This window comes from Corvus hawaiiensis, chromosome 3 (assembly GCF_020740725.1).
Source record: "Corvus hawaiiensis isolate bCorHaw1 chromosome 3, bCorHaw1.pri.cur, whole genome shotgun sequence".
NCBI classification, from domain to species: Eukaryota; Metazoa; Chordata; class Aves; order Passeriformes; family Corvidae; genus Corvus; species Corvus hawaiiensis.
Window position 1 is genome coordinate 68,344,113 of NC_063215.1, and position 26,175 is coordinate 68,370,287.

Below are 26,175 nucleotides of genomic sequence, written 5' to 3' on the forward strand. Positions count from 1 at the left end.
ACAAAACCCTGATGGAAGGGATGAAATGTTTTTACCAAATATATGCTATGCTTTATTCCATGTACTCTACATGAGTAAAATCTAGTTTTTAGGTATGTTACAGATTTTTTCCTACAGTTTGAGATAGAATATTACCTTTTCCCTGTGTTTAATTTTTTTAGTATTTGGTAGGCTGTTCCATAAGGATAGATCTGATACTGATTCCTTAGTTAAACAGTTAACCAGTTGTTTTAAAGAAACTTTTTGATTTGTGCTATCTGTTAAGGAATTGTGGTTAACATAAGAAAGGAGATAGCTATACTATTTAACTGTAACCAGTTTATTATCTCATATGGGGACTTTTTTGTTGCATTTGCTTGAAGGCAAGTAGATGTATTTCTAGGTAGATTCTCTCCCTGGTATTTTATTACAGCTTTTGAAAAGACAGCTATTCTAATTTCAACAGTGTTCATTAAATCATTTGCAAGCATGACACCCTTTGGGGATCCCATATTTCCATTAAGTCCTTCAAAAATCTCTGTGCAAGTGTTCACACAACTGATCTAGCAGTAAATCAATTCTTCCAAAGATGAGGAGTGCAAACTGACAATAATTACTGCCTGTGGATATAAATCCTCACTCCTTATAAGCAGCAATTTGAGCAACACTCACACCAGGTATAATTTTATATCACTTTTTAGTGTTTCTAATCCTGTAAAATCTGTGTACATTGATGGGATCAGGACTTTGCAACCACAGCCTTGTTTTAAGTATTAGCCATGCATTTTAGATTTGCAGCATCTCTACCTCAGCAAGGATGAGATGCAGTTTTCAGTCTGCCTTCAGACTTTTGAAACTTACGGGGTTCATAGGCATTGTCCTGAGGGATACATTTGAGTGTTAAAATCATGCTAATGTACTTATGCTTAATGTTTTTTTAGCAGCTGACAGATTTCCATTTAACATAACAATCTAGTGCCTTGGCCAATAAGTTTTGCTTTTATTCCTTTGTTGTTCCCAAAAGTTTTAAAACTAAATAAGGGCATTTTCATCTCCTAATGATTCCACAGCTTTAAGACGACAACTCAGTTATGCTAACTGATATTTATTTAAAAAAAAAAAAAAAAAAGAAAAAGAATGAGGTAAAGTTTTGTAGAAGCCATAACATTTTGGGGTATTAGAAGCAGCCATAGTCATGGGTAGACTGATGAACAGAAATATGTGCATATATTTGCCATGAGGTCTGAAAGAGCTGATCCCTCCATTATTCTTTTTTTTTATTTAAGAGTGAACAGCTACTAGAGAAACATTAGTAACACATTTTATGTTGTTGTTTTACATTCATGTACAAAGTACTTATGCTTCATGATCAGCATAAGTAAAAGTCAGCATATATATAAATGCCATCCTGATTAAAGTCTTTGTTTTCTGCTTTCCAGAGAAATGTTTAAAAGAAACTGTAATTCAGTTGAAAAGTTTCCTTGTTATGAAGATGAATGGTGTAAGACATATTTCACTGACTATGCAGTAACATATGCTGATCAACCACCAAATGCATGGTTTCTGGTTTTCAGGTGAGTTTCACAGAGCCCTATACAACTCCTATGGGGAAGTAGTATTGATACACTGTGTTTTTACACTAACCTGCTTAAAAACTTACTTCTTATCTGTCTGCTTTCCTTAAATTCTGATGTATACTTGTTGTGGCTTTGGCAGGAACAAATTTCATTTTCTTCTTCATTTCTTCTTCATTTTCTTGTTAGTAGCTGGTACAGTGCTGTGTATTTGGATTCAGTGTGGGAATAATGTTGATAACACACAGATGTTTTGGTTGTTGAGTGCTTACCCCAGGTCAAGGACTTCAGTGTCTTATGCTCTGCCAGTGAGGAGGTGGACAAAAATCTGGGAGAAGCACAGCCAGGACAGCTGTCCTGAAGTGGCCAAAGGGATGCTCCATACCACAGAATGTCATGTTCAGTATATAAACTGGGGGAGAATTACCTGGAAGGGGGCTAATCACTGCTGAGGAGCAGGCTGGGCATTGGTCAGTGGGTGGCGACCAATTGTATTGTGCATCACTTTCTTCTGTTGGGTCCTGTTACTCTCTCTCCCTCTCCTTATCATTAAAAATATTAATATTATTAGTATATTTGTTAGTATATTTTGTTTGAATTGTTAAACTGTTCTTAACACATGAAATTTATATTTTCTTTCTGATTCTTTCCCTCGGGTGGGTTGGGTGTGGGGAGTGAGTGAGCAGCTGCATTGTACTTAATTGCTGGCTGGACTTAAACCATGACAATATTTTTGATTTGTGCTGCACATATCCTTTTATTTGTGAAAATAATTTTGATATAATTTAAATATTTTTTTAGAGAAATATTTATTGTCCCAGAAGACATGCTTGTATTGACAAAGGTGTTTACCACTATCCCTTCCTGTAGACTTCATGTTCTTGATAATGACACACAGGAGGAAATGCCACATGCCTTTTTCAAAGTCACACCTCATGTTTATCCCAAAAATAAGGTAAATGCAAGAAGTTGTTGTGAAAAGTATAATTTTAAAAATAATAACAAGTGCCCAGATTCTGTGGAGATTTTTATCTGTTTCTTAGTGTTCTACTTAAAAGTACACCCTTATTTATCAGCAAATTCGAACAGAGACCATCACTGACCTGCCTCTGTGCTAAATATTTATTACTGAACTTTTGATTATTCTCTCCTCTGTCGTCTTTCCAGCTGCTATTATTATGGGTTTTTTTTCTCTTTTATCATGCGTAACAGTGAGTGAGCACAGTAAACTTTGAACCAATGTTTAACTTGTGGCCATAAAAATTTTGAACAAGGAATGATAAGTGTCCATCCTTTCTTCCCATGGGTACAGCACAGTAGCCTCAATGATTGTCAATTAGTAATGAAAATGGCCCTTATATTGGATTCCTGTTCTTCCCTATTGAAGAAGTCCCCTCCTAAAGCAACATTTCTGTTATTGTTTGCTAAACTAATGGTTTATATTTTGTAATATTAAATGTGGCTAATAGCAGTAAAGAGTGATTTTTAGAGTACTAAAACACAGTTGTGCAGGCATGCTGTATTTTTCTACTTGTTCTTATTTCATTTCTCAATCAATGAGCTCCTGAGTTCCTCAGTAAGAATATAACCTTATACTCTACAATTTAGCTTGTCTTCTTCCTATTTCTTAATAGTTGTTTATTGTTTCAGTGGACCTGCACAAGCTTCTGAAAGCTCTGTTGATACTTTGACAAGACATTTTGCAATTAGCAAACACAGAATACAATGGTATTATTTTAATCTGTTACATTTCTTTATTACAGTATTTTGTAAAAAACAGTCACCAATGTAATACATCAAGCAAGAAATCATACAGTATGCCTGAATTCTTAAATGTCAGTATTATTACATAAAAAGTCCCTTTTTTAAAAAAAATACACCTACCAGTTCTGCTTCAAAACTATGACTCAGCAGTTTACAACAGAGCTAAAAAAGAGTCCTGTCAACAGATACTGTTTCACTGCTGCAGAGACACTCCTGGAACACACTAAAGTTCATTTCAGAATGATTGACAATAAAGATTAAATCTGCACACTAGCACTAAAGTCTGTCTTCTTTTTGCAGACATTACAGCCTAAATAGAAACTGGCTACTTGCTTAGCATTTGGATTTTTTGGGGTTGCATTAAATTTTCTTATTTTGTGGTGTTTTCTTTCCACTGCTAGATACAGTTGAATTTGGTTTAGTTCTTGGTGGTCTTTTTTTAATTCTATGCTTTTTATTATTCACAAGTCTTTTGAACTGATTGTAGAAAAGGATAGAGATAAGCACTCGAGCTGCAGCTGACCTACATAGATAAGTTTAAGAAATCATCACTACCACCATGTTTAGTCTAGAAAATAGAAGCCTGTTTGAGCAAGGACACTGCTCAGTTATTTGTCTTGACTAGTAATAGAAGGACATAAGGGAATCATCTTACTTTGCCATAAAGCTAGTTTGGGTGGTATATTAGAAAGCAAATCTTTCTGATTCTAGAGACAGTGAATTGTAAAAAGATATCAAAGTAAGTAGTGAAACTTCTGGAAGGTTTTTTAAGAAAGAGACATAAATTTTTTTGGGGTTGTTGAGATCTATTTTCTTATTTCTTAGTAGTGACTTGATCTTCCTACCAGACACAAAATTCAGTTATTGTGCTAATTGCTCGTAGTACTCAGAAAGTGCTCACTCAAACTTTTGGTCCTAAGTCTAAATTTTCTGGATATTTATAGTGAGCATTAAGATTATATAACATTATCTTTATAAATAGGTATACAAGAGAAATTGTTCTTTTCATGCACCCCATGCTGTCAGAAAGCAGTTGAATATCTGGCTAAATCCTTCTCAGTTTCCAGGTGTACTTGATAAGAACAGAGGGGCCTGTGACTCTATGCTTAACTAGATGTTTAAGTAATGAGTTCTCCTGAATGGTTACTCTGAGTGATTGCTGTTACCTTGTGGTGATTAAAGGTTATAAAGTGCCTTACAGCTACAATTGCACAAATTGAAATAATGAATAATTTATTTTACTTTCATTCTAAATATTCAGTATTCCTGGAGTCCCAGCCCTGCATTATTGGATAGCCCTAAAATCACAACCCTATTTATTATAAGGATTTTTCAACAAAGCTGTTTTTGCTGGTAAATGCTGGTTTCTTTAAACTGAATTTAGAAGAGGACTAAAAGAGCTAAAACCTTTCAAAGAATTTTCATTTGGACTATTTCTTGGGTGGAACATGACATTTTAATGTTTGAAATAGGGAGTTAGTAGGACTATTCAGAGTACATGAAGAAGGGACTTAATTCTGAGTTCCCCTGTAACATTACAAGTGGCCATTGCACTCCTTATATCCCTTTTCCCTGCCCCTGCCTTTCAAGTAATCACATTCATACTACCTTCATTTTCACAAATACAAATCTATCAAAGTTTGAAACTTTTTGTGTTATATCCTGGCTCCTTATATTCCTATTCTCAGGATTCACAAAGAGCACCTAAATCTGCACCAGCCTTATTAATTGTGTGTTACATTTTGTGGGTTTTTTTACTTGCATTTTCTAAAACTAGAATATTTTTTCTTAAATCAATACCTTCACAAAAATAAGAATAGTATCTTGGAATTTCATGCTTTACCTGCAATGGCATTATTGAATTAGGGTAAATGTTAATTTAACCTCAGATTTGAAGACCAAAGTAATCTCATCTCTAAGTTTCCATGCAGCAAACTCATCCACCTCTACTTTCGCACTGCCTAAGCATGAAGGAGCATTTTAGATCATCAAATAATTTGGTTAGAAAGTGACTGCAGGGCATTGGTTGTGTCTGCCCCTAAAAACACCTGCCAGCTTTGCAGTTAGATGAAATTGTATTTAACTTGCTATGTAACTTTCTGCAAAATAAAAATTGCTAAAATTAGAGACGCTTCATAGATTAGAATAGACTGGAGTTGTAATATTCTTGCTGATGAAGGACATCTTATTATATTAATAAGTGTAATGGACAAAAAGTGTATTGCCTGTAGTCATGGAGTGCATTTTGAGTAGTGTTATTGCCACATAAAAATGGCTTGTTTTCCCTTTTCAGAAAGGATACACTTTTGTGGCTGAAGCACACACTGGTGACCAACCTGTGGCAGCTGGAAAATGGAAGCTCCGCTTCATCAGTTCCCAGAGTCCACTTCCATTTCTCTCTCGTGAGGCTGTAAATAATATCTATTCTACTAAACAATTTAAGGAGTATTACATCCCCAACGATGAGTTTCTACTGTTTAGGTAAATACTGAGAGAAGAATGAACAAATTCTGGTTCTTATATGGGTCATCCCTTCCAGAAAAGTGTGTTCTTTCCTCTTTCTTAGAAGAGGAGAATATTGATGCAAGTATCAGAATTTTATGGGCTATGAAATTTAACATTTGATTAGTGAAAGTGTTATTTTGTGAAATATTGCCACTGCTTAATGAAGAACAGGTGTGAAGTACACAAACTTTAGCTTTAAAATCAAAATTCAATATTTTGCATTTCTATAAGATCAATCTTCTCCATATGCCAATTACTGAAATTCCATAGTACTTCTGGGGATTAAATATGTATTAAAATCAAGATTTTGCAGGTGCAGAAGAGACATAAAATTTGATTTTTTTCTCAACTATGGAGATAAAGCTTTAATTATTACAGGAATAAAACATTTTTTTCCTGATATATGAGACTAATTTCCATCTTGCAGTATTGGCAGAAAAATTTGTATATGTTTTATTTTAGCATGCTGATTCTTTTAGGAGAATACATTTAATAAAAATGTGAGTTGGTTTTTATTAATCCCTTTTTATTGATTAAAGTTCATTAAAATCCCTTCTGAGTTCAGAACTGACCATTACTAAATTGCTATACTGAAGTTTTTACACAAAGAACTACACACTGCACTACAACAGGCCCTGTGCTTAGAGCTGATTAAATGTGTATATTTTGAAGGTTAATTCTAAAATATTTTACATTGATTCCTGAAGGCTTTTTTCAATATTTCAAACCAATGGATTATTCTTGAGATAGAGGTCTCTTTAAGAGAAGGAATCACTTTCAGTATAAATGAAGAAAGCATGTAATGGAAATATAACAAATGCACTGAAATTTTGTAAAACTCTCTTTCTTGATGATTTTCATTCTTTTCTCCCTTCTGATGTTACCATTCTTTAAAAAATATTATTTTAAGATAGTTACATATTTTTAGCTCCAAATGTGCTGAAGTCAGGGTGATGGATTTTTTTCTTTGCTTGTTTGGTGACATTAGTCATAACAATTGGAATTTATGGACAAAAAGCATATAATGCATAAAGCAATGGGTCACAACAATTATTTAAATTTTGTCCTCAAGCTCTTATTTTACAGGTTTTTAATGTCACAGTCTTTTAAGCTGACCAAAGTAGCTGCTGCTATCAAAGGAGATATCTCCACCCTTTTGAAAGCAAATAATTATTTTTTTTTCCTCAGGTACTTTTTTAATTATACAGTTCCCTAATGTGGCTAATGTTATTCAACAAATAAAAGTACAGTAGGAGCTTAAATGCCTATTTGGACATTTGATAAGGTAGTGGAAAAAAGCTAGACCACCCCTTTTTTTCAGCAGCAGAAGTTGCTTTGTTTGTTGATTCACTGCACTAAACTTCACTACAGGAAGCGTAGCCCATCCTATTCCAGGAAAACAGTTGATTCAGGACTCAATTTTAATTGTCTGCTTCCAGTTCAGCACAACATTTAGGTACTTTCCTAAAAAAGAATGATCAGGTATAGTTGGTTATACTGCTATAATTTTTTTCTTCCTCTTTAGGTATTTTGTAAAAGTCACAGCACCACATACTGCTACATTGCAGGTACAAACCTCTAATTCAGATGTGTTCATTAAACTACAAGTCCTAGATAATGAGAAGGAAATTACAAGTGTCATTGGAAAGGGCAATGCAGTCATCCCAGTTTTTAATTTCTGGGGTAATCAATCACTTCCGAGCTCCTACTGTAAGTATTGTATGCTGTATTTTTGATAATTTTATTCACTGGATGATATACGGTCTTACAGAAACTTTTGATAATCACAGAAAACACTATTTTTTCCTGCTCTTTTCATTAATCTCTAATTGCTTTGACATTGAGTGAAATCAGCTACATTTTTGAGCAATGAACAGAAATCCTTGGCCCTCAACACTGAGGAAAGTTACTGAAATTATTGATTGAAATAAGATCTCCAGCCCCATTTTTTTCATCTGCCTTTTGGTCTTGTATTATAACTACGTAAAGAGTTTCGTGGATAGTGAAGTAGCTTTTCAGCTGAAAATTTGTATGCATATACTTGCCTTGTCCTCAAGAATTGAAATATATTTTACTTTCAATATCTTGCAACTATTTGTTTGATCTTACAGTTCAAAAATTTGGCTGTTAGGAAAGTGATGCTCAGACCATGAGGCATGGTAGATAATTCACAGATTGCACTGGGCCTTGTGGTCTAAATGCACCATCCTGAGCCTCAGTCCTTTGAGCAGAAGCACACATTTTATTGGTTTCTTATCCGTCATAGGAGCCCCAGAGCACCAGGTAAAAGACTCTTTAATAAATGTTGTAATATTTATCCTTAAGAAAAACTCTCAATTTTTCACTCTGCTACAGCTTGAAATGATACTCATGGAAATAGGAGGCACTGAAGTAAGAGCCACTTGCCCCAGACTTGGAAAGTTGCAACAGAAGATATAAATGCCCATTATACTTTGTCAGTTCTTTACCATAGCAACTTAAATACTGAGAAAAAGTTAAAACTCTCAGTAACACTTGAATTTAAACAAAATTTCATTTGTAACAAATGAATTTGAAAACTACAGCAAACACTTTAGACACTTTTGGCTGAACAGTTGAATCTGAGAAGCCTATTTGCTCAAAGTCAGGCTATTTTATTTTATTTTATTTTTTAAATGTAATTTTATTTTATTTTATTTTATTTTATTTTATTTTATTTTATTTTATTTTATTGTATTTTATTGCCATTCATTACACTGCAGTCTTGTCAGCTCAGTTCTTAGTGATAAAAATCAGTGTGTGTTTAAAGGTCACCTTTCATAAGTATGCTAAAATCCATGTACTTTCTCTAAGTACTTTGAAACTAGTGATGGTACCTAACAAAAATCCAGCTGACATCAGTTAAAAGTGACCTTCTGTAGTCCAGAAAACTAACATTCTGAATCTACTGCATGCCCAAATCTGGCACCATGTAAATATTGGGAGAAGAGGCAAGAAAGAAATTGCAGCCAATCTCTTTTCAGCAGTGCCCAGTGACAAGACAAGAGGCAATAAGCAGAAACTGAAATATAGGAAATAAGTTTAAGCATTAGAAAAGGTGATTTGGCATGCATGGTTGTTCAGTTTAGGGGGTTTTCTTTTCTTTTCCTTTTCTTTTTTCTTTTTTCTTTTTTCTTTTCTCTTTTCTTTTCTTTTCTTTTCTTTTCTTTTCTTTTCTTTTCCTTTTCTTTTCTTTTCTTTTCTTTTCTTTTCTTTTCTTTCTCCTTTCTTTTTTCTTTTTGTTTGTTTTGTCTTTTTGTTTGTTTGATTTTACTGTTCTTTTGGTTTTGGTTGCTTTTTTTTTTTTTTTTTAATAATTGTTTCATTTTTACTCTCAATGTGTCAATCACTGCCCAGAGAGTGGTTTTGGAGTCTTCATCCTTGAAGATTATTAAAACCCAACTGGATCTGGCTGTGAGGAGCCTGCCCTAACTACACCTGCTTTTAGCCACTGGATTGAGCTAAATGATCTCCAGAGGTGTCTTCCAGCCTCTTCCAGGAGCATTCAGCCTCCAGTGATCCTGTGATATCAGTTAGTAGTTGTGGCTTATGTTTTGTGGGGGTTTTTTTCTTAATGATACAGAAATAGTCCAGTTTCCTTGGATGTGCTGTCCCACTAAGGAAGTATTGATTTACAAATGGACTTAGAGATCCTTCAGCTTGAGATTTTAGCAGTAGTCTGCCATCATCTCCCTCTGATGTAGTGTTAAAACTTCAGGTTCACTCCAGAGGGTAGTTAGGTTATCCCGACATCCTCTTTCATGCTTCATTTCCAGACTTTCAGAAGTTAGAGGTCTGCCAGACTCAGTACTCAAAAGAGTTACCATCAGACACTATTGGCCATTTGTTACTGGCATTTTTTATGATTTGATGAAATTGTGGATGGGCTGCTAAAAACTAGAACAAAACTGGAATGAAGGTTTTGTCATCTGAATGTACTCTCGGCCAGTGGATTGACATTTGATTTTGAAGTGCTGTTTAACTTTACTGTTCAAAACCAATAAGTACAGTTGAATGAGGTACATAATTCTTAGACATACTTTCAGCAATGGTCCCTGTAGTGCTCAGGTAACTTTAAACAAAAATTAAGTATCTTCTGCCTGCCTCCATTACACTTCTTATATGTAATAGATTTTAGAGGCTACTGCCATGCCATCTTCTTCGATAATCTTCATTTGTTTTCCTGTTTTCTATACACCTCATTTCTTAATCAAATGATTTCCAGTTTATTTGTGTACTATTTTGAATTATTCGTTGTAGCTATGTGTTTCAATCTTGAAATTAATTCTTCATAAGAATTACAAGTTTGCTTAAATGAAACAGATGTTTATAAGCAAACAAGTCTGCTACTGTACTCTCAATGGACACTACTATACATAAGATATGTAAGATACTAAAGTCTTCAGTTCTTCTATGAAGACTCCTAAACAATAAATCTTCTGTAAACCTGAGTTTCCCTATTTGAGCATATTGAGAACCTGAGGCAAAGACAATATGCTGAAATACTGCATTATTGCTTTGCTAAAGCCCAAAATAGCATTATATTTCATCTGCTCACCTCCACTATTTTGAACTATGGAGTTTCCAAACATGATGCTTTAGAATAATGTATAATATGAAATTCAAATGCTTTATGGGAAAAAATAATTTATTTAATCATATTTATGAAACATCTTGATTTCTGTCTCAACTGCACCTTGTTATGACCAGAAATGTAAAATTTAGTCCTATGAAGACCATGCTTTTAAAATGTAATTCCTCAGATGAAAACATTAGGGTTTTAAAGGAAGTTATAGAGAAGCTGTCATGATTCTTTCTGAGTTACCAAGATCAGCTACCAAGTAGCTATTTTTGGTTACTGGTTTTTGAATATGGAAGTGGAATAGTAAATTTAATAGTACACTGGTGGAAATAGAAACAGGAACGTATAAAATAGCTCATCTTAGGATCAGTATCACAATAGTGGCAGTGCCAAGTTACCCTCAGTAACGTGAAGGAGAAACTTACTTTCAGGAAACTGTCTTGCTGCAAAGATGATAATCTGAAGAACTGAAATAAGTTAAAAGGCACAATCAAGTGACAGAGAAGATAAATGGGTTCCAACAGATGCTGGAAGGGAGAGGATGGGGCAGAATAACTAAAAGGGGCATTTTGCCTTTGCCAGTCTACCAGGATGTGTATGTGAGAACTTTGCAAAATATCCTTAGAAATCAGACACACACATTCTAGCTCTAATGTGCTGTGATACAAATAATTTCTGCTAATTTAGAATTATTTTAATCCATCATGAATTATTCAGTGAAATACCTGTTACATTAACCTGATTGAAAATAGTGAGGTTTTTGTATCAGGGCCTATTCAGCAGTGGCAGCCATAAAATTGTGTTATGATTTTAGACTATATTTGAAGTTGAAATGAATATTCTGATGCTCTTTAAGTGTGTGTGAATATATAGAGAGTTACCATTGAATGAATGAATGACTGTGAAGCTGTCACTGTTTGTTGGTTTTTTACTATTACTTTTATTTTTATGATACTAGACCAACTGGCCTTAACACTGAAGTTCTTTTCCTATTAATATACATCCTGTATATCACAAAGAATATACTTTGTGTAGAATCTTTCATAGCATCCAAACAAAATGAAAATATTGTGAAATGTACTCAGTATAACCAATATGACAGTATTGTATTATGCAACCTACTGAGTGTCTCTAGGTTCAGTAGTGGTTCAGTTTATGGCATTGTAAAAGCATGGTTCTTTGCTATTGTCAAAAGTGTTTTTATGGCCTGTACTATAACAGTATAGAAACACTCAGAAACACTGATGCCAAATTCAGGGGGAGATTTGTACAACTGACATTCAATACAACAAGATTCCTTCTTTGTTCTCTAAAAAAGTGTGTTTTCTCAGCATAGGAATAACCAGAAAACACTGCTGTACCATTGGCATCAAACTTGTTAGTTAAGACAGATACAGTCCCTACATTTGAGGCTTATTCACTACCACACATGTTCTGCCTCTCATAGAATTGATCACTGTGTTGCCAGAAGTCCTCTTAAGTGACATTATTGTGCAAGCATCACCAATAAAACATTATCTCTCTTGCCCACCCACAGCCTGTTAATTCATCTCAAGTCACAGCTGTTCTATAAATGTCTTTCACAGCTCAAAACCTACATTAAACCACTTGATTTTGAATATATTTACCTCTTTTGAGATGTAGCAGATGACTTTGACCTTGAAAATTTGCTTGACAATAAAGGAGTTACATATTGACACACACTGCAAGCACAATTCGTTTTGTTGATACAAGCACAGCAGTTGCATAAGCACAGATGGGCAAGTGAATGTTCACAATCCTTTCATTTTCCACAGTAACAGTCTGATATAATCCTCTCACAAAGTATCAAAATATCTTTCAGATATTTGCTTGAATCTGGAAGCAACGTAGGTAGGAGTTCTTTCTAGTCAGAACTTAGGAAAACCAAGAGTGACATATACATATTTTTGTATGTAGTAAGAAAACTAATTTGGTGTTACAGCACTACCTGGTGACCATTGCGAGAATTGTTGGCTGTGTATGTATTTTGGGAAGCTTTTCCAAGTGATCTTTCCTGCAAGGGAAAGAGAATGAGTCTTAAGGGGGATTCCATCATTCTGAGATATCTTCATGGCAGGATCTCCCTCTGGGAAAATCATTATAGAACTTTTCAATACTCAAGCTCTTCAGGTTTAGGAGAGAGAGAAGAGGAGGATAGCGAGGCATTCCTGAAAGCCAGTTGTAGCCTAAGGAATACAGCCTCCCTTGAACTCCACCTATCTTGATAGGTAGAGGTAAACTCCTTCAGAGGGCAGTACACATCTCCTAAAACCTCGACACAACACCTGGAGCAGAGCTTACCTCTCTGTTGACTCCAAGGGAGTACATCTAGGTGGCGTCACTGCTTTAAAGCTACCTTTTTGTAAATTATTTGCACTGGCCCTTGCTAACAGTGCTTGGACAGGCACTGAAGATCATTCCTGACTAGAAACCTTTATGCAAATATTGCAAATGGTAACCTAAAGGCAATTTACCCAATTAGAAAATGTCTTCATTTTCTTCCATCTGGAATACAAATTGTTTCTTTGCAGCAGGTTTTCTTGCAGATGTAGAATATTCAAGATTCTGCTCTTTGGATGTTGTTTCTTATTCATCCAAATGCACTTCTATTGAGTGAAAGCCTCATGATTTTGGATCCTTCTGATGAAAGACCTAATAATCCAACCATTGTGAATTATGTCTACTTTCACCTTCACAGCATGGGAAGTTAACTGATTCCTGGAAAGCTCAGCAGCATCTGAGTGAGAAACTATTCCACAGTTACAGGCTTACTTAGGCATAATGCCTTTTACAAAATAACAGCCCTGGAGCTGCAGCACTCTAAAAAATGGTTTAGAAGAAACCAAGTATTGTCTTTCTTCACATTTCTCTCACAGGCCTCCTTGCCACAGGGACAGCAAGAGGGATAGCTCTGATGCTAAAGATTCTGAATGCAATGCAGAAGAGCAACTCATAACTTGTGATTAGGAGTTTGAGACCTCTTTAAGAGACCATCTCAGTAAGGTCTTCCTTTGATTTCCTGACTTCTATTGCTTTTCTTAGGAACAAGGAAGCACTGACTTATGCAGAGGAAAGATGCAATAGGAAATAATCCATGGCATTTGACTTTCATAAGAAACAATATTTCTTGACTCCATTTGAGTTTCCAGGGGCACACTTAAACCTCTGATAGGGCATTTATATTTTGACATACCACAAGTAAATTTTGCTGAATCTGGTCTGATTGTCCTGCCACCTCCTGTGAATTTCCCAGGATGTTTCATCAACACACATGAAATTGTGCATTTTTCTTTTGAGGTGTTGCAATGACACAGTATCATCCTTTGTTTATACAATAAACCCTGGGAAGAGTAAAGCCTCTTGTCCTCAGTGAAGTCAAAATGATATCTCATTCCCAGCTGATGGTCCAGCTGTTGTTAGGGTAACACAGGTGAAGCTGCTTCCCCAGAGGGGAATTATTATGAATGTCCTTATTCAATTTTCTATGAGATGTTCACTTTTAGAATTCTCTTTACTTTCTATGTAGACAAGCAGGCAAAAGAAATTTCAATGGCAAGAAATGAAAACAAATTTATGTTTCCTGAGTTGATATTTCTGTGACAACCCTTCTTTAGAACATTCCTGTTTTCACAGTTTTTCCACATTAACATCTTCCTTAGGTGAAAATGATATACATTGATAAATGGCAGATCACAAATAGTTTTATGGCTCCTTTCAAGACTGGCTTTTTTTTAGCTCAAGTTAGCTATGATCTTTGTGTCAGGTTGACACAAAGAGATTGGATAAGAGACTTCTGTAAGGGTAGGCACTGCCAGAACTGTGGCCAATGCACCTCTTCCCTTCATCCAGTTTTACACAATTTGTTAAATTAGGTTAGCCACAAAGGGATCCCATCGTGGGGAGCACAAGGCTATCCATATTCTGTAATATGGATATAGCACAGTGTTGTGGTGTCTGGTGCAGGAAAGAAGCATGGACTTTGAGGGGAAGAAATTATATGGTTTATAAACAGTAACAACACTCATATATACACAGTCTCAAATTTCTCATTATTTACTTTGAAGATATTTGTGATTTGCATGCAAAATGAAATCAGGGTAGTATTTGGAATAAGCATAATTTTAATTGGAACCTTGTGAGTACAGTTCAGTATGAGAAAATGGACTATGTTAATTCTTTCTAATACTTTCTGGGAGCATCTGTTTACCTCATACCAGTAATTAATAGAATTTCTGGACCTTTTTTTGTCATCTTGCAGTAAAAAACCAAGAGATTATTCAAAGTAGTACAAGGAAGGGATCGGAAACTGGACAATTGAAAAAAGCAAGTAATAATTCATTAAAGAACAGCAAAAGTTCTTCCAAGTCAGACCTTGTACAGGAAGCTCCAGTGATAAAAATAGATAAATCTTTCATCTTGGAAAACTTTGAAAATAATGTTGGAAGCCCACAACAAGTAAGAGATTATTAATCACTGGGATTTGGGAAGAAAAAAAAAGCAAACAAACAGCAAACAAAGAGTGAAGGGTTATTGCTAATTCTTTTGGTACATGTGGAGATTTTCTATCCTGAGACAAGAACAAGGAGTCCAAAATTAAGATTATTGGTAGCTTTTGAATGAGGTGATGAAAAAAGGATAATGTACATGTATGAATGACTAAATAAGTAGGGAGTTTCATATCAAGGTGATTTACTCTATCTTTAAATGTTTTTCATTTGGCAAATCCAATACAAGTATAGTATAACTTTCACATAAGGATCAGAAACGGCCAGAAATCAAAGTTCTGATGCTTCAATATGAGCTTTCTTTGAAATATGATATTATAGAAGGCCATCTGTAATGGTTTGCATAGAGAAACACCTATTTCCAGTCAGCTGGAAACGTTAGTAACAGACACATAATATCTGCTACTCAAGCCAAGTTTGTCAGAGAGTAATGTCAAACAATGGGTTTTTCTTGATGTCATTTAGTATTGTTTATCTATTTTACAGAAATGAGGTATACTTTCTAAAACAGTTCTTGTTTTTCTATTTCCCCATGTTTTTCTGCTGTGATTTTTTCTTGATAGTTGAATTCAATTGCAACAAAATATCCTAAGAACAGCCCATGGACCCTGTCACCTCTGCCTCACATTAAGGCATTATTGAGTGCTAGTACTAGGGCTCAAAGCCCTGTAGTAGGTCTTAAAATCAGAGACAAATGTCTTTGTTTTAGTACATGGCATACATAGGAAAGTTGCATGAAAATCTTACAGGAATGTAGCTCCTTATTGTATAGCCCAGTTTAGTTTTACTTGATAAACACATGAGTAATTGTTTAATTTCACAGGAATTAAAATAAGATCTGTGGAATTAACATTAATTTTTTAAGCTCCTTGCGAATGCTGTTATGTGCAAGCTTAATAATTAATAACATGTTTTATTTGCTGAATTCAATACCTGGCACTTTGCTAACCTGCAGGACTTGAATGCTTGCTGTAATTGTTATGACTTCAGCATGTTGCATTTTCTTTCACAGTCTCACCAGTATACAATAGAGGCATTGGTGTTGCATGATAGTTGGCTGCTTACTGAGAGTGAGTCTTTGCTTGTTCAGGAACTGAAAGAAATGCAGAAAAATGAAATCAAAGGTAGGTTAATCTAAGTACATATTTAGTTAAATGTACCATGTTACTGATTTAAAAAAAAATATTGCTCCAAGCAACATTTTTTTCACTGTTTGAGTGAAATAACTAGGCAACAAAGATTTTTGTTCTGTAGTTCTTAGAAATGAAGCTTGATTGCATGAATCTACTTCTTCAGTTCACAAAATACAAGGAAATCAGAGAATACACGCAAAACTCACCTTCTTAGGGTTCAGCTTCAGGTAGAGATCTGGAACAGAAACATGCCTGCTGATAATCTAAGAAAATGGACTGAACAAGAGGGTGGAAAAAGGCCTGGTTTGGGAAATGTATTGCTTCTTACTGCTAGGAGAAGAATTTAGTAAGAGGAAGGACTAGGAAAGCTCCCAAGTACAGTCCGTATGTCTAAGTCAGGAAGGGGACAGAGAAATTAAAGGGTTTTGGGTTTTTTACAGATTATTGTAGGATTTCTAAAGGGACAGTAAAAACCAAGCCCAAGACACATTAAAAGCACTTAAGAATACTAGTCAATATTCTGTAAATCAGATAAATGTCTCATATTTTTTCTTCTTTTACCAGTAGGGTTGACACAAAATTATTTAGGTCTTAATTATGTTAAAGTTTATCACTCTGGACCCAACAGCCTGAGAGGCAAGGCTGCTGCTACTGCACATTCCCAGGTCCAACTATTTGTGAGGCTGAAGATGTCATCCCACCAAGCACATGCACATAGACACACATACACACGATGTATATATGTATGTGTATACATATATATATGCATATATACACACACACACATTGCCAGCTTCACAGATCACAGACAGACACTCAAAGCACATACACAAACACAGACAGTACCACCTGCCTCATCCTGCTTTTCCCTCTTTGGCTGGAAAGAATGGAAGTCCCCTAGAGAGACTATATATTTCTATAAAGGTGGATCCCTCCACCAGCTGGACTTAGACACCTAGTGTGCCCAGTAGCTGGCCCCTGCATCCCCTATGAGCTCTGAGGCTGCAGCCCTACTCCAGCTGCTAGTGCAGAACATCATGCACACAGGCAGCTGATTCTCCTGTGTTCTCACCCCTAGGTTCCTGCAGAACCTAAAATATTACTTTCCACCATTCAGTAAATTTTCTGTATCATTAATACTAAAGTTCTATAACTCAATTTTTAAAAGAAGTGATAAGCAGAAAGTATTTGCTTCCTCATATATATACACTTGCTAATACCCTATAACTTTTTAGGATGGATTGATTTTTATTTACTAGTGGTATGTCTCACTTCTTACTATATTTACATATTTCTCTTAAAATGTCTGGTCAAGTCTTTTTTTTGTAATTTCTAGTACCCTGGACTGAACTGAGATTCAGCAGCAGTAATTACTGATGGATATGATATAATTTCTTGGGTTTTAGTAGCAGTTGAGGAGCTATGTCATGTAGGCTTACAGGCCTGTACACAGCTCTTTTAGTGATTTCACCTGTTTGTAGTTTGTTGTGTTCTTCACAATATCATCTTTTCTTCCTAGATGATTCCATTTATTCTCTTAATTTTCCCTGTAGACTGCTTCTTACAATAGACATCGTGTTACATCCTCTTATCCTTCTGAGTCGGTTACATAGGGACACTTACACTTGGCACACCCGCCACGCTACTGGTGTGTATCTTTTTATACAGCTTCACCGTGGCCTGTAGAGCTGCATGTCAAGGGAGGTCACTTCATCTCTTAAGCTTCTTCACTAGTTCTCAGCTCATATCACTGAACCTTGTCAATGTCATCAGTATTCTCATGTTGAATTCAAGGTAGCAGTATTCCAGTTCATAGCTCCCCTTCTCCATGGTAATTGATGCTCATTTGCATTCAAATATACTTAAGCTACAGTCAGTGATAACAAGCACTTTTTCTCTTGGGATTATTTTAAAATAGTGTCATTTTTGTGCCCTGTCATAATTGCTGCATTTCAGAGTAACCCAAATCCATTTCACAGTTCTTATTAACTGAGTATTTCTGTTCATACAAAGATACCAACAGATTGCCTAAGCCACCAACAGAGTTTAAAAACAACCTAGATCAAAAAGTTTAAACACCAATACACATTTAATCCTTAGTGTTTATGTACCCCTATTAACAGCAATATTTATCTGGAGTGCTTACTATAGTTAAGTATTTTGGGGAATACCCAAACATTTAATCTTTTTTCTAATCTAGTCTTAAATCAGTTTGAAAACTGACCTTTACCATTTAAAATTGATGACACCAGTTGTCAGACACAAAATTCATATAATAATAATATTGGTGTATAACCAAAAAGGTATTGTCTCACCATGTGATTTTTAAGAATGCTGCAGTGAGCCAGTTGAAAAATTTCTGCAACAAATTTTCCCTGTTGCAAGTATCCCTTTTTCATGTAAGCCGACAGTGCCATCTGGAGTTAATTTTGTATTAAAGCTAATTTATCATGGCAAAACCATACTTCAACTTCGTATTAAGATCTGCTAAAGTCTTTTAAACTAGTCTCCCTTTAAATGACAACCCATGCTATTATACTGTTGATATTCACCAATATTATAAATACTTATTTCAAACATTTTTGAAGAAAATAAATTCTCTGGTATACAGATCCTATGATAACTTTGTATTTGTTGATGTTTGTACTTGTAAAAAGAACTGTGTTAGTGAAAGTTATTTTGTGAATAATACTTAGTCATATTTATTATATATGAAATCCCATTAAATGTTTCATTAAAGAGCCCATTGCACAAACAAAACATTAAAAAGGCATTAGGCAGGAAAACCTAAGTACACAGAAATTAGGAAGTTCCACATAGTTTATTTATGTGGTCTTCGTCTTTTCTCTCTTTTTTCTTGCTCTCTCTTTTTTTTTTTTTTTGTCTCCTCCTTCTGAGAACTGTTGCAGAGCAAGTCTTCAATGGTAAAATATTTTTAAAAATGCAAGCTCAAGATCATAATTCTTGTGGAAAAGGGGAACAGTTAGCGGGCAATCTTGCAACTGCTAGTACTATTGTCAGTTGCTTGACTGTGTGAACAAAATCACTTTAAGGTTCATTTTGTGTATAGGATTTTCAGCTATTATGTTTTGGGGTTCTTTGGTTTTATTTTTTTGGTAATAAGATCACAAGTTTTATTGTGCAACTGTCACAACCCCTAGCTGAATCATCACTGTGTGCTGAATGCTAACTGCAGCAGGTATTTTACATATTGCCTTAAATTAACTTAGGAGTATAAGCTGTTGATAAGAGAAGGCTGTCTATCCAGCTAGGAAAGCAGGGGAGATAGAGTGCCCAGCCCAGGTAGTAGAGGTAGGTTTGAAAAGGCAGGACAGAAAATATGCTTTGGAATATTCCTTTTTATCCTCCAAAGCTGTGAAAGTTTCTCCCACAGGTTTTCTTTTCCCAAAGGAGAATTTGCTGGCTTGTGCCAAGGAGAGGATTCCATGGGATGTTTCACAGGATGTTCAGATCTCTCTCTCTTTATCTCTTTCCCTGCTTGCCTGTCAGTAGTGATTAATCACCTGCCTGCTGTTCAGTGAACAAATAGTTCACAGAGGATACATGATGGTGCTGTAGATCTCTAAGCCACACTCTAACCCCACACTACTACTGTGACCATATTATTGGATTGCTTCTATCCTGGTGTATTTTTTCTGTTACTTTAGTGTATGGGTGAGCCCAATTTTGGAAAGATTTTTGATGTTGCCATCTGTGAGAATCCTCCTGAGGGTCCAGTCAAAGACAGGAAAAGCAACATCTGAACTTCTCAATCTTTTCTTAACAAAATATGGAAGTCCCTCATGGGGCAACTTACAGTTATTGCTATCAACTACTGGATAATCCCACTAAATGCTCAGAGCCTATTTCATACAGGAGCATGATACCTTCTCAAAGAAAGCTTCAAAAGACTCTTCTGTATTATACCTATGAATAAGATAGAGTCTCTGTAATTTAAATTTCATAAACCAGGAGTTGCTGTCTATCTTGCCTAAAAAAAGAGAATTGATGTATCTCAATCTGAAGCTGAGTTTCATCTAGAAAGCATTTGGTGCAATTGTCAAGCTTGTCATAGGCAGGACATCAGACTGGATGATCACTTTGGTCACATTTGGCATTAGACTAAATGAATTTTTGTATAAATAATTGAAGAGCAGTAGAGAAGCTAATTTTAAAGTTGCTGTCAGCTGTGTGTCATCACTGACAGCCTGCGTGATGCCCAAGCTTTTCTTGGTGCCATACAGATATAAAAACTGCCACTGAGAGTTTGTGATGATTGATGCATAAGCTGTGAGCTGGAATGGCCTTTTACTTTCTGTATCATCTGCCTGCCTTTCTTCTTATCATATCCCATACAAAGCATTTGCCTGGCTTTGCCCTAAGAAAAGTCCCAAGTTGTTACTCGCATCTCCCTTTGAATCAGAGTGGGCAGCAAGCTGAAATGCAATCATTGCCCCCTCCAGGCATGTCTGGAGGATGATCCCAAAACTGGGGATACTTCTTGCTCTGCTGAGGGAGTGGGAAGGGCTGTGGGAACTTGAACAGGGCAGCTCATGGCAGAGCTTGGAGATCTCAACTTAATCTTGCCCTAAGCCTTCATATCTGGATTTAAAGTAGGTTACCTCATTCTAGCCCTATCATTTCTTATGCTTCCTTGTTCTTTGATAACTTATCAGGATATGCTATAAGTTCAGAGCATTGAAATGTTATAATTCAGAGTCACTAAATATTTATAGAAACCAGACAAGCTTGTAGTATCCTATGACATAGAAATTCTTTGTCTGGAATCATTTAGCTAACTACACTGAATGTCTTTTGAGTGTTTGTGTAAACAATAAATAATTTGTCTCTAAAAATTAATAATTCCTTGAATAATGCATGTACACCAGCCTGATTTATGGTGCTACTATGTAATGATAATGTGAAATTAAAGGGAAAGCCATTTTTGTAATCATTTTATAACTTTGAATTATGTCATCATTATTTGTTTTAGTCTATTCAGTATTTGTGGAGACCACTTTAATTTTTGCTTTCATTCTTTAATATATGCCTTGATAGCCCTGAATCAATTAAGTTTTACACTTTGGTGTCATTGGACATTTATTAAAGTATCATGAGGAGATAAGAATAATACCATTTCCAGATAAACACATGTACAGTGTAATATGTATGATATTACTTATATACCATATAATATATATTTTTATGTGGAGCTATATGTGCATTATAAATATGTTTCTATATATTTAATATTTAGGATTTTATATATCCCTATAATCTCAGCCATGACATTGCAGATCTCATCCAAAGCTCATTAATCGTGCAGTACAATGATTTGTTCTCAGTGGAAAGAAATTGGAAAAGCACTAAGTAAAAGATATCTTATCTTGAAAGCATTAACTGAAAGATATCTTATTATTATCATCAGACTGTGAAACAGTCACTCATATCAACTTTTTTCTGAGAGAAGTCCCCTATTTTACCGTATTGGCTAAATCTAGGTTTCAGCACTTGTCTCAATGTTTAAGTAGGAAGGTGGAAGGAAATGGAGTTTTCGGACTCAGGTCTTTAATCTTCCTCATAGTGTTTTGGATACATCCCTAGTTGTTTCAACTGATACACTCCTGATGCTATTGAAGTTATATGCTATTACAAGCTTTATTTATTAATTTATTTCAAGAAGAATATGACATGCAATAAGTCTTGTTTACAGCTCTCACCAGCTAAGACATTGCAAAATAGTGATGCAAATGTCAATTCTCAGTATCATTAATTCAAACATATAGTATACATATGTACTGATAATGTAATTAATTAAAAATGTTCTCAGATAGTTGTGATAATGACAATTTTGCATTTCTTAAATATGCCTCGAGTCCCAAACATGTTTCTTTGCCTTAACTTCCTTGCATTTTTGGTGGGGTGTATCTACATTCTCTGTTCTAGACAGTCTTAGGATGTGAGATAATGAGAACATTGACTTTACCTATTTTGAGCTTCATACCTTCCTGGTGCATAACAAACACTGCCAGTGATTGTATGAGACTGTATAAGGGAAGTGAGTGTGAAGCTGTGATTCTTGTGCATTGAAGTCTTTATACCGACCCATACACAAGGCAGCAGTGCAGTGACTGATAGCAGGCACCGTGACAAACTCTCAGTTAAGCCCTGGGTAAAGTGCTATTTAGGACAGATAAGGCTGTCACAATACGTTCACCTTGTAAGTACGTTTTCAAAAGTTGTTTTGTCTTCACATTCTTTCTTGGTAGTACTTGAAAGTGTCAACTAATTAACTGGGTTCCCTTTGTCTCTCTTTATGATTGTTTTGTGCTGTTATTCCACCCTGGGTTTTGTATGGGGAACTATATTTATGGATAACAATGATATTCTCTAATTCGTCATGCATTATAACTACATCTGAGTAATACACAGGGGAAAGGACGAGGAGCACAACTTTCCCCTAACTCTCACTTCTTTCAAAGTAAAAAAGATTGCAAGTATTCCTGAGTCAACCATAAGATCAAAAGATAAAGTATTTGAGAAGACAGAAAAAGAGAAGTTCCAGAACGAAAGAGGATCACTTGAATCTCAGGTGAGAACAAGGCCAAAGCCTTGATTTGTTGAATGTGCCATCCTTGCACTGAATATAGAGATATTCTCAGGTCTGCAGATCAGTACTGCTAGGACTTCTAACATCCCTTGCTTTCTCTATACCCTGCTTTGCCACCATTTTAGCTTTACACCTGAGAAAGGCTGAATTAAAAAGGTTGAATGCAAAAAATGTGCCTCCTGGATTTAGAGATACCATTTGCTCATTTCTTTGTTTATGTATAAAGGAACTACTGGTTGTTCCTTTTGTTGGTGTAGTTTCCTGTCTCTGCTGAAGGCTTACTAAATTCCATGAATTCACCATATTTGTGTTCCATTAGTCCCTCATAGTGGCTTTCATAGGTTCCTAGGGAGATGAAATAGGTCTTTCCACTGTAGTCAGTTCCTGTCTCATATATCACAATTGTCATTAGCATGCAGACATACAGTGGCAGAAAAATTGGTATGTACTTGCTTACTTGGAAGTTCTTCTCCCCTGGGGTGGGATCATCTGAGTGTCCTGTGGCTGTCTGAAAAGCTATTGCCAGCCTTTATGCCTTAAAAGGAATAATTGACATTATTGGTTGCAAACAGATTAATGGAAAGCAATGAAGGAACTGACAGCACCTTGTTTAATGGTATTGCTTTTTCTGGGAATTTTGCTGCCTCATGGTGTGTAGTTCAAGGAGTGAACCATGGATTTTTCATGAAGAAATCTCTACTGGGTTTTTTTTTGTTGACTAAACTTGCTGCACAGCAGACTTCCCTGTGATTCATATCCACACCTAGTTATACAGAGTTCTGGAATAGTGCCTTATACTAGAGGTGCTGGGACAATGGTTCTTGGGAGTCCACCACTAAAACAGATGCAAGTTTTGAGATGGAGCCCTTGCAGATAAAGAAGATGCCCACCTTTAGTCTCATATAAGAGCTGAACTCCTCACCCTAGTTCTAAGTCTTAGGCTTAAAGCTTCTTCAGATGGTATGGTTTCCAGAAATATATGCAGCACAATATCTCATTGGTTCGTCAGACAGCAGAATAGTCTCCTAGACTTCAGGGGCTACTTACCCTGTGATTCTGGAGAAGCCACGTGTTAAGGTGTTTTAGAGACTTTGGGAAGTGACTGGAAAAGAACTTTACAAGACAGAGCAAGGTTTATTTCTAAACAAAAATCCCACTTGAATATAATAAGGCTTCTAGTAAAGAAGGGAAGGGAAGGGAAGGGAAGGGAAGGGAAGGGAAGGGAAGGGAAGGGAAGGGAAGGGAAGGGAAGGGAAGGGAAGGGAAGGGAAGGGAAGGGAAGGGAAGGGAAGGGAAGGGAAGGGAAGGGAAGGGAAGGGAAGGGAAGGGAAGGGAAGGGAGATAAAACAATTGCATGAAAAATCACTGCAAAATACTCTGGTTCAGACAAACTGTTCAGAAGAACTGGGAGGGTGGAGCATGCTGTATGGGGGTGGGGGAAAACATGTGAACAAAATACCTGAAAGAGCTTCCAGGCATTGCAAAGTAATTTTTCTTTCCTTTGGCAGCCTCTATTTGTGTCATAATGCGTATCAGTCTGTCAATGTACAATGCATATCAGTCAGAAAAATTATCAGTATAGAAAAACATAACTTCATCCTAAAGAGTGATAATAGATGTGTACCAGTGACTACATTGTGTTTATGATACTTTCAGCCAGCAGATTCAAACACACCCTACTGGATTTTACGCATAGTTAGCGAACAGAAAGAGGCAGACTTTCTGGAGATGAAGAAAGACACCCGGCGAGCAGATGAGATCAGAGCCATGAAAGAAGCATGGGAGTCTGCAGAGCCAGGGAGAGCTGTCAAGGTAATACCAGAGTGCTATCTTTGCAGTGATGTTTCTTCACAAGTTCCAGGAGTTGTTGTGATGATAGAGCAGTTGTTACAACAGAAACCTGACTTCATAGGGTTGTCCTCTTCACCACTCTGTGGAAGACAAGAAATTTTACAGTTTAAAGAATTAAAAGTGATTATGTGCCTGAATTCCAGGCAGGAATCCAGATAGTCTACTTCAGGCTTCTGTAGATCACTGAGATTTTAGGTTCTACTTTACAAAACATAGAAAAGTTTCTCCTTAGAAAGCCAACTACCTCTACACATTTGCAAAGCTGCTACTTGTGGCAAGTTTAATGTTTAGCATGAACAGATTCTATTGAGAAATACACTGCTATAAACATGCCAAAAATGATTCCTCCTGAAGAACTGGCATCTGGTCATATCAGTACTCAAATTGTCCCTTGCAGCCAGGATTCCAAATTCATTCTGCGTTGCAGGTTACCCATGAGCTGGTACACGCTCAGTATGAATTCACTGTTTTGGAGAAGCAATACTGATTTAGTTGCCAGCTGCATCTGGGTGCTTTTGACGTGACATATGCTTGAGGTGGAAAAATAATACATGCTCTTTCTAGCAAAGCAAAAAGTTGCAGTGCTGATTCAGAATTAGAAGCATCATTACCAAAGAAAAATAAAAGAACAAAGTGCAGTCTTCTAACTCACCTGAGAGTCATTCCCTATCACCACCAATACAATTTTCCATTAAGGGATATTCAGTCAGAATCCCAGATTTGTCTTTTTTATATTACCTTTCAGAAATGAACCTCAGACATGTGTCTTGCCAGTTAGAATCTCAGATTTTCTCAGTTCTTTTCAGTTTGTTCAAAAGCAGAACTTTTCCTGACACTACTCTGTTAAATTCTGAACTAAGGAGAGATGCAGCTCTGCAGCTTTGATTGGTTGTGCTGAGACTGAAAATGCAAGTACAGCCTCCTAAAGATTAGCTGGAAATGAATCCTCTTTGATGTGCAAAGACTCTTCAGAATCTGATTCTATCACCGTTGCCTTTTTTAATCAGAAAATCAACTGAATTGCAACTACGGGGTTCCATTTTTGAAGCCCCTTAGGTTTGTGACAATTTTTTAAAACAGCTGTCATTAAGACAATTGCAGCAACAACAGAATATGCTAAAACAAGGTCTAAATTGGGGGTGTGCTATCCAGATTAAGTAGCTTCCCCTTTCCTTTCTTCTTGACAACCCTGGCCCAATGTCTGCCCATTCCAGAGTCACAGACCCTCTGACTCTGGAAATTGAGTGCCTGACTCCGGGATGACCAAAAGCCAAAGGGCTTCTCTATCCATTCTGGCAACATCAGCCCTTAAGAGAATGCCAAGTGAGTCAAAGTCGCCTTCTGAAAAAACAGAAGTGCTGATGTCTGGTTCTGGCATCAAAGGTAATTGAGTCTGAAAGGGTTTGCACCCAAAGGTCTCATTTTTCAGGAGGAAGTCTAAATCATCAGGCTATAGGAGCTCCTAGGATGAAGTGATAGTTCCCTAAGGAGGTGCAGTAGCCGTACATTCAGCTATACAGCTTTTGTTTTATTTTTAATCCCAATACTATTTTAAACTGCCCAGAGATTAGTGATTTCCCACTATTTCATTGGACAGTGATCTTTAGTATAAGTGTGCAGTATCTTAGGACTG

General features: G+C 36.1%; 1 protein-coding gene across 1 annotated transcript in view; it reads left to right on the forward strand.

Annotated features, from left to right (window-relative positions):
• Positions 1–26,175, forward strand: part of ADGB (androglobin) — a 108,615-nt gene that overhangs the window by 76,116 nt on the left and 6,324 nt on the right. The window contains exons 23-30 of the mRNA XM_048297624.1: positions 1,419–1,553; positions 2,355–2,508; positions 5,611–5,798; positions 7,348–7,532; positions 14,702–14,898; positions 15,961–16,072; positions 22,564–22,673; positions 24,348–24,503. Of these exons, the coding sequence (XP_048153581.1) occupies positions 1,419–1,553; positions 2,355–2,508; positions 5,611–5,798; positions 7,348–7,532; positions 14,702–14,898; positions 15,961–16,072; positions 22,564–22,673; positions 24,348–24,503 (1,237 nt within the window). The remainder of the gene's footprint in view (positions 1–1,418; positions 1,554–2,354; positions 2,509–5,610; positions 5,799–7,347; positions 7,533–14,701; positions 14,899–15,960; positions 16,073–22,563; positions 22,674–24,347; positions 24,504–26,175) is intronic.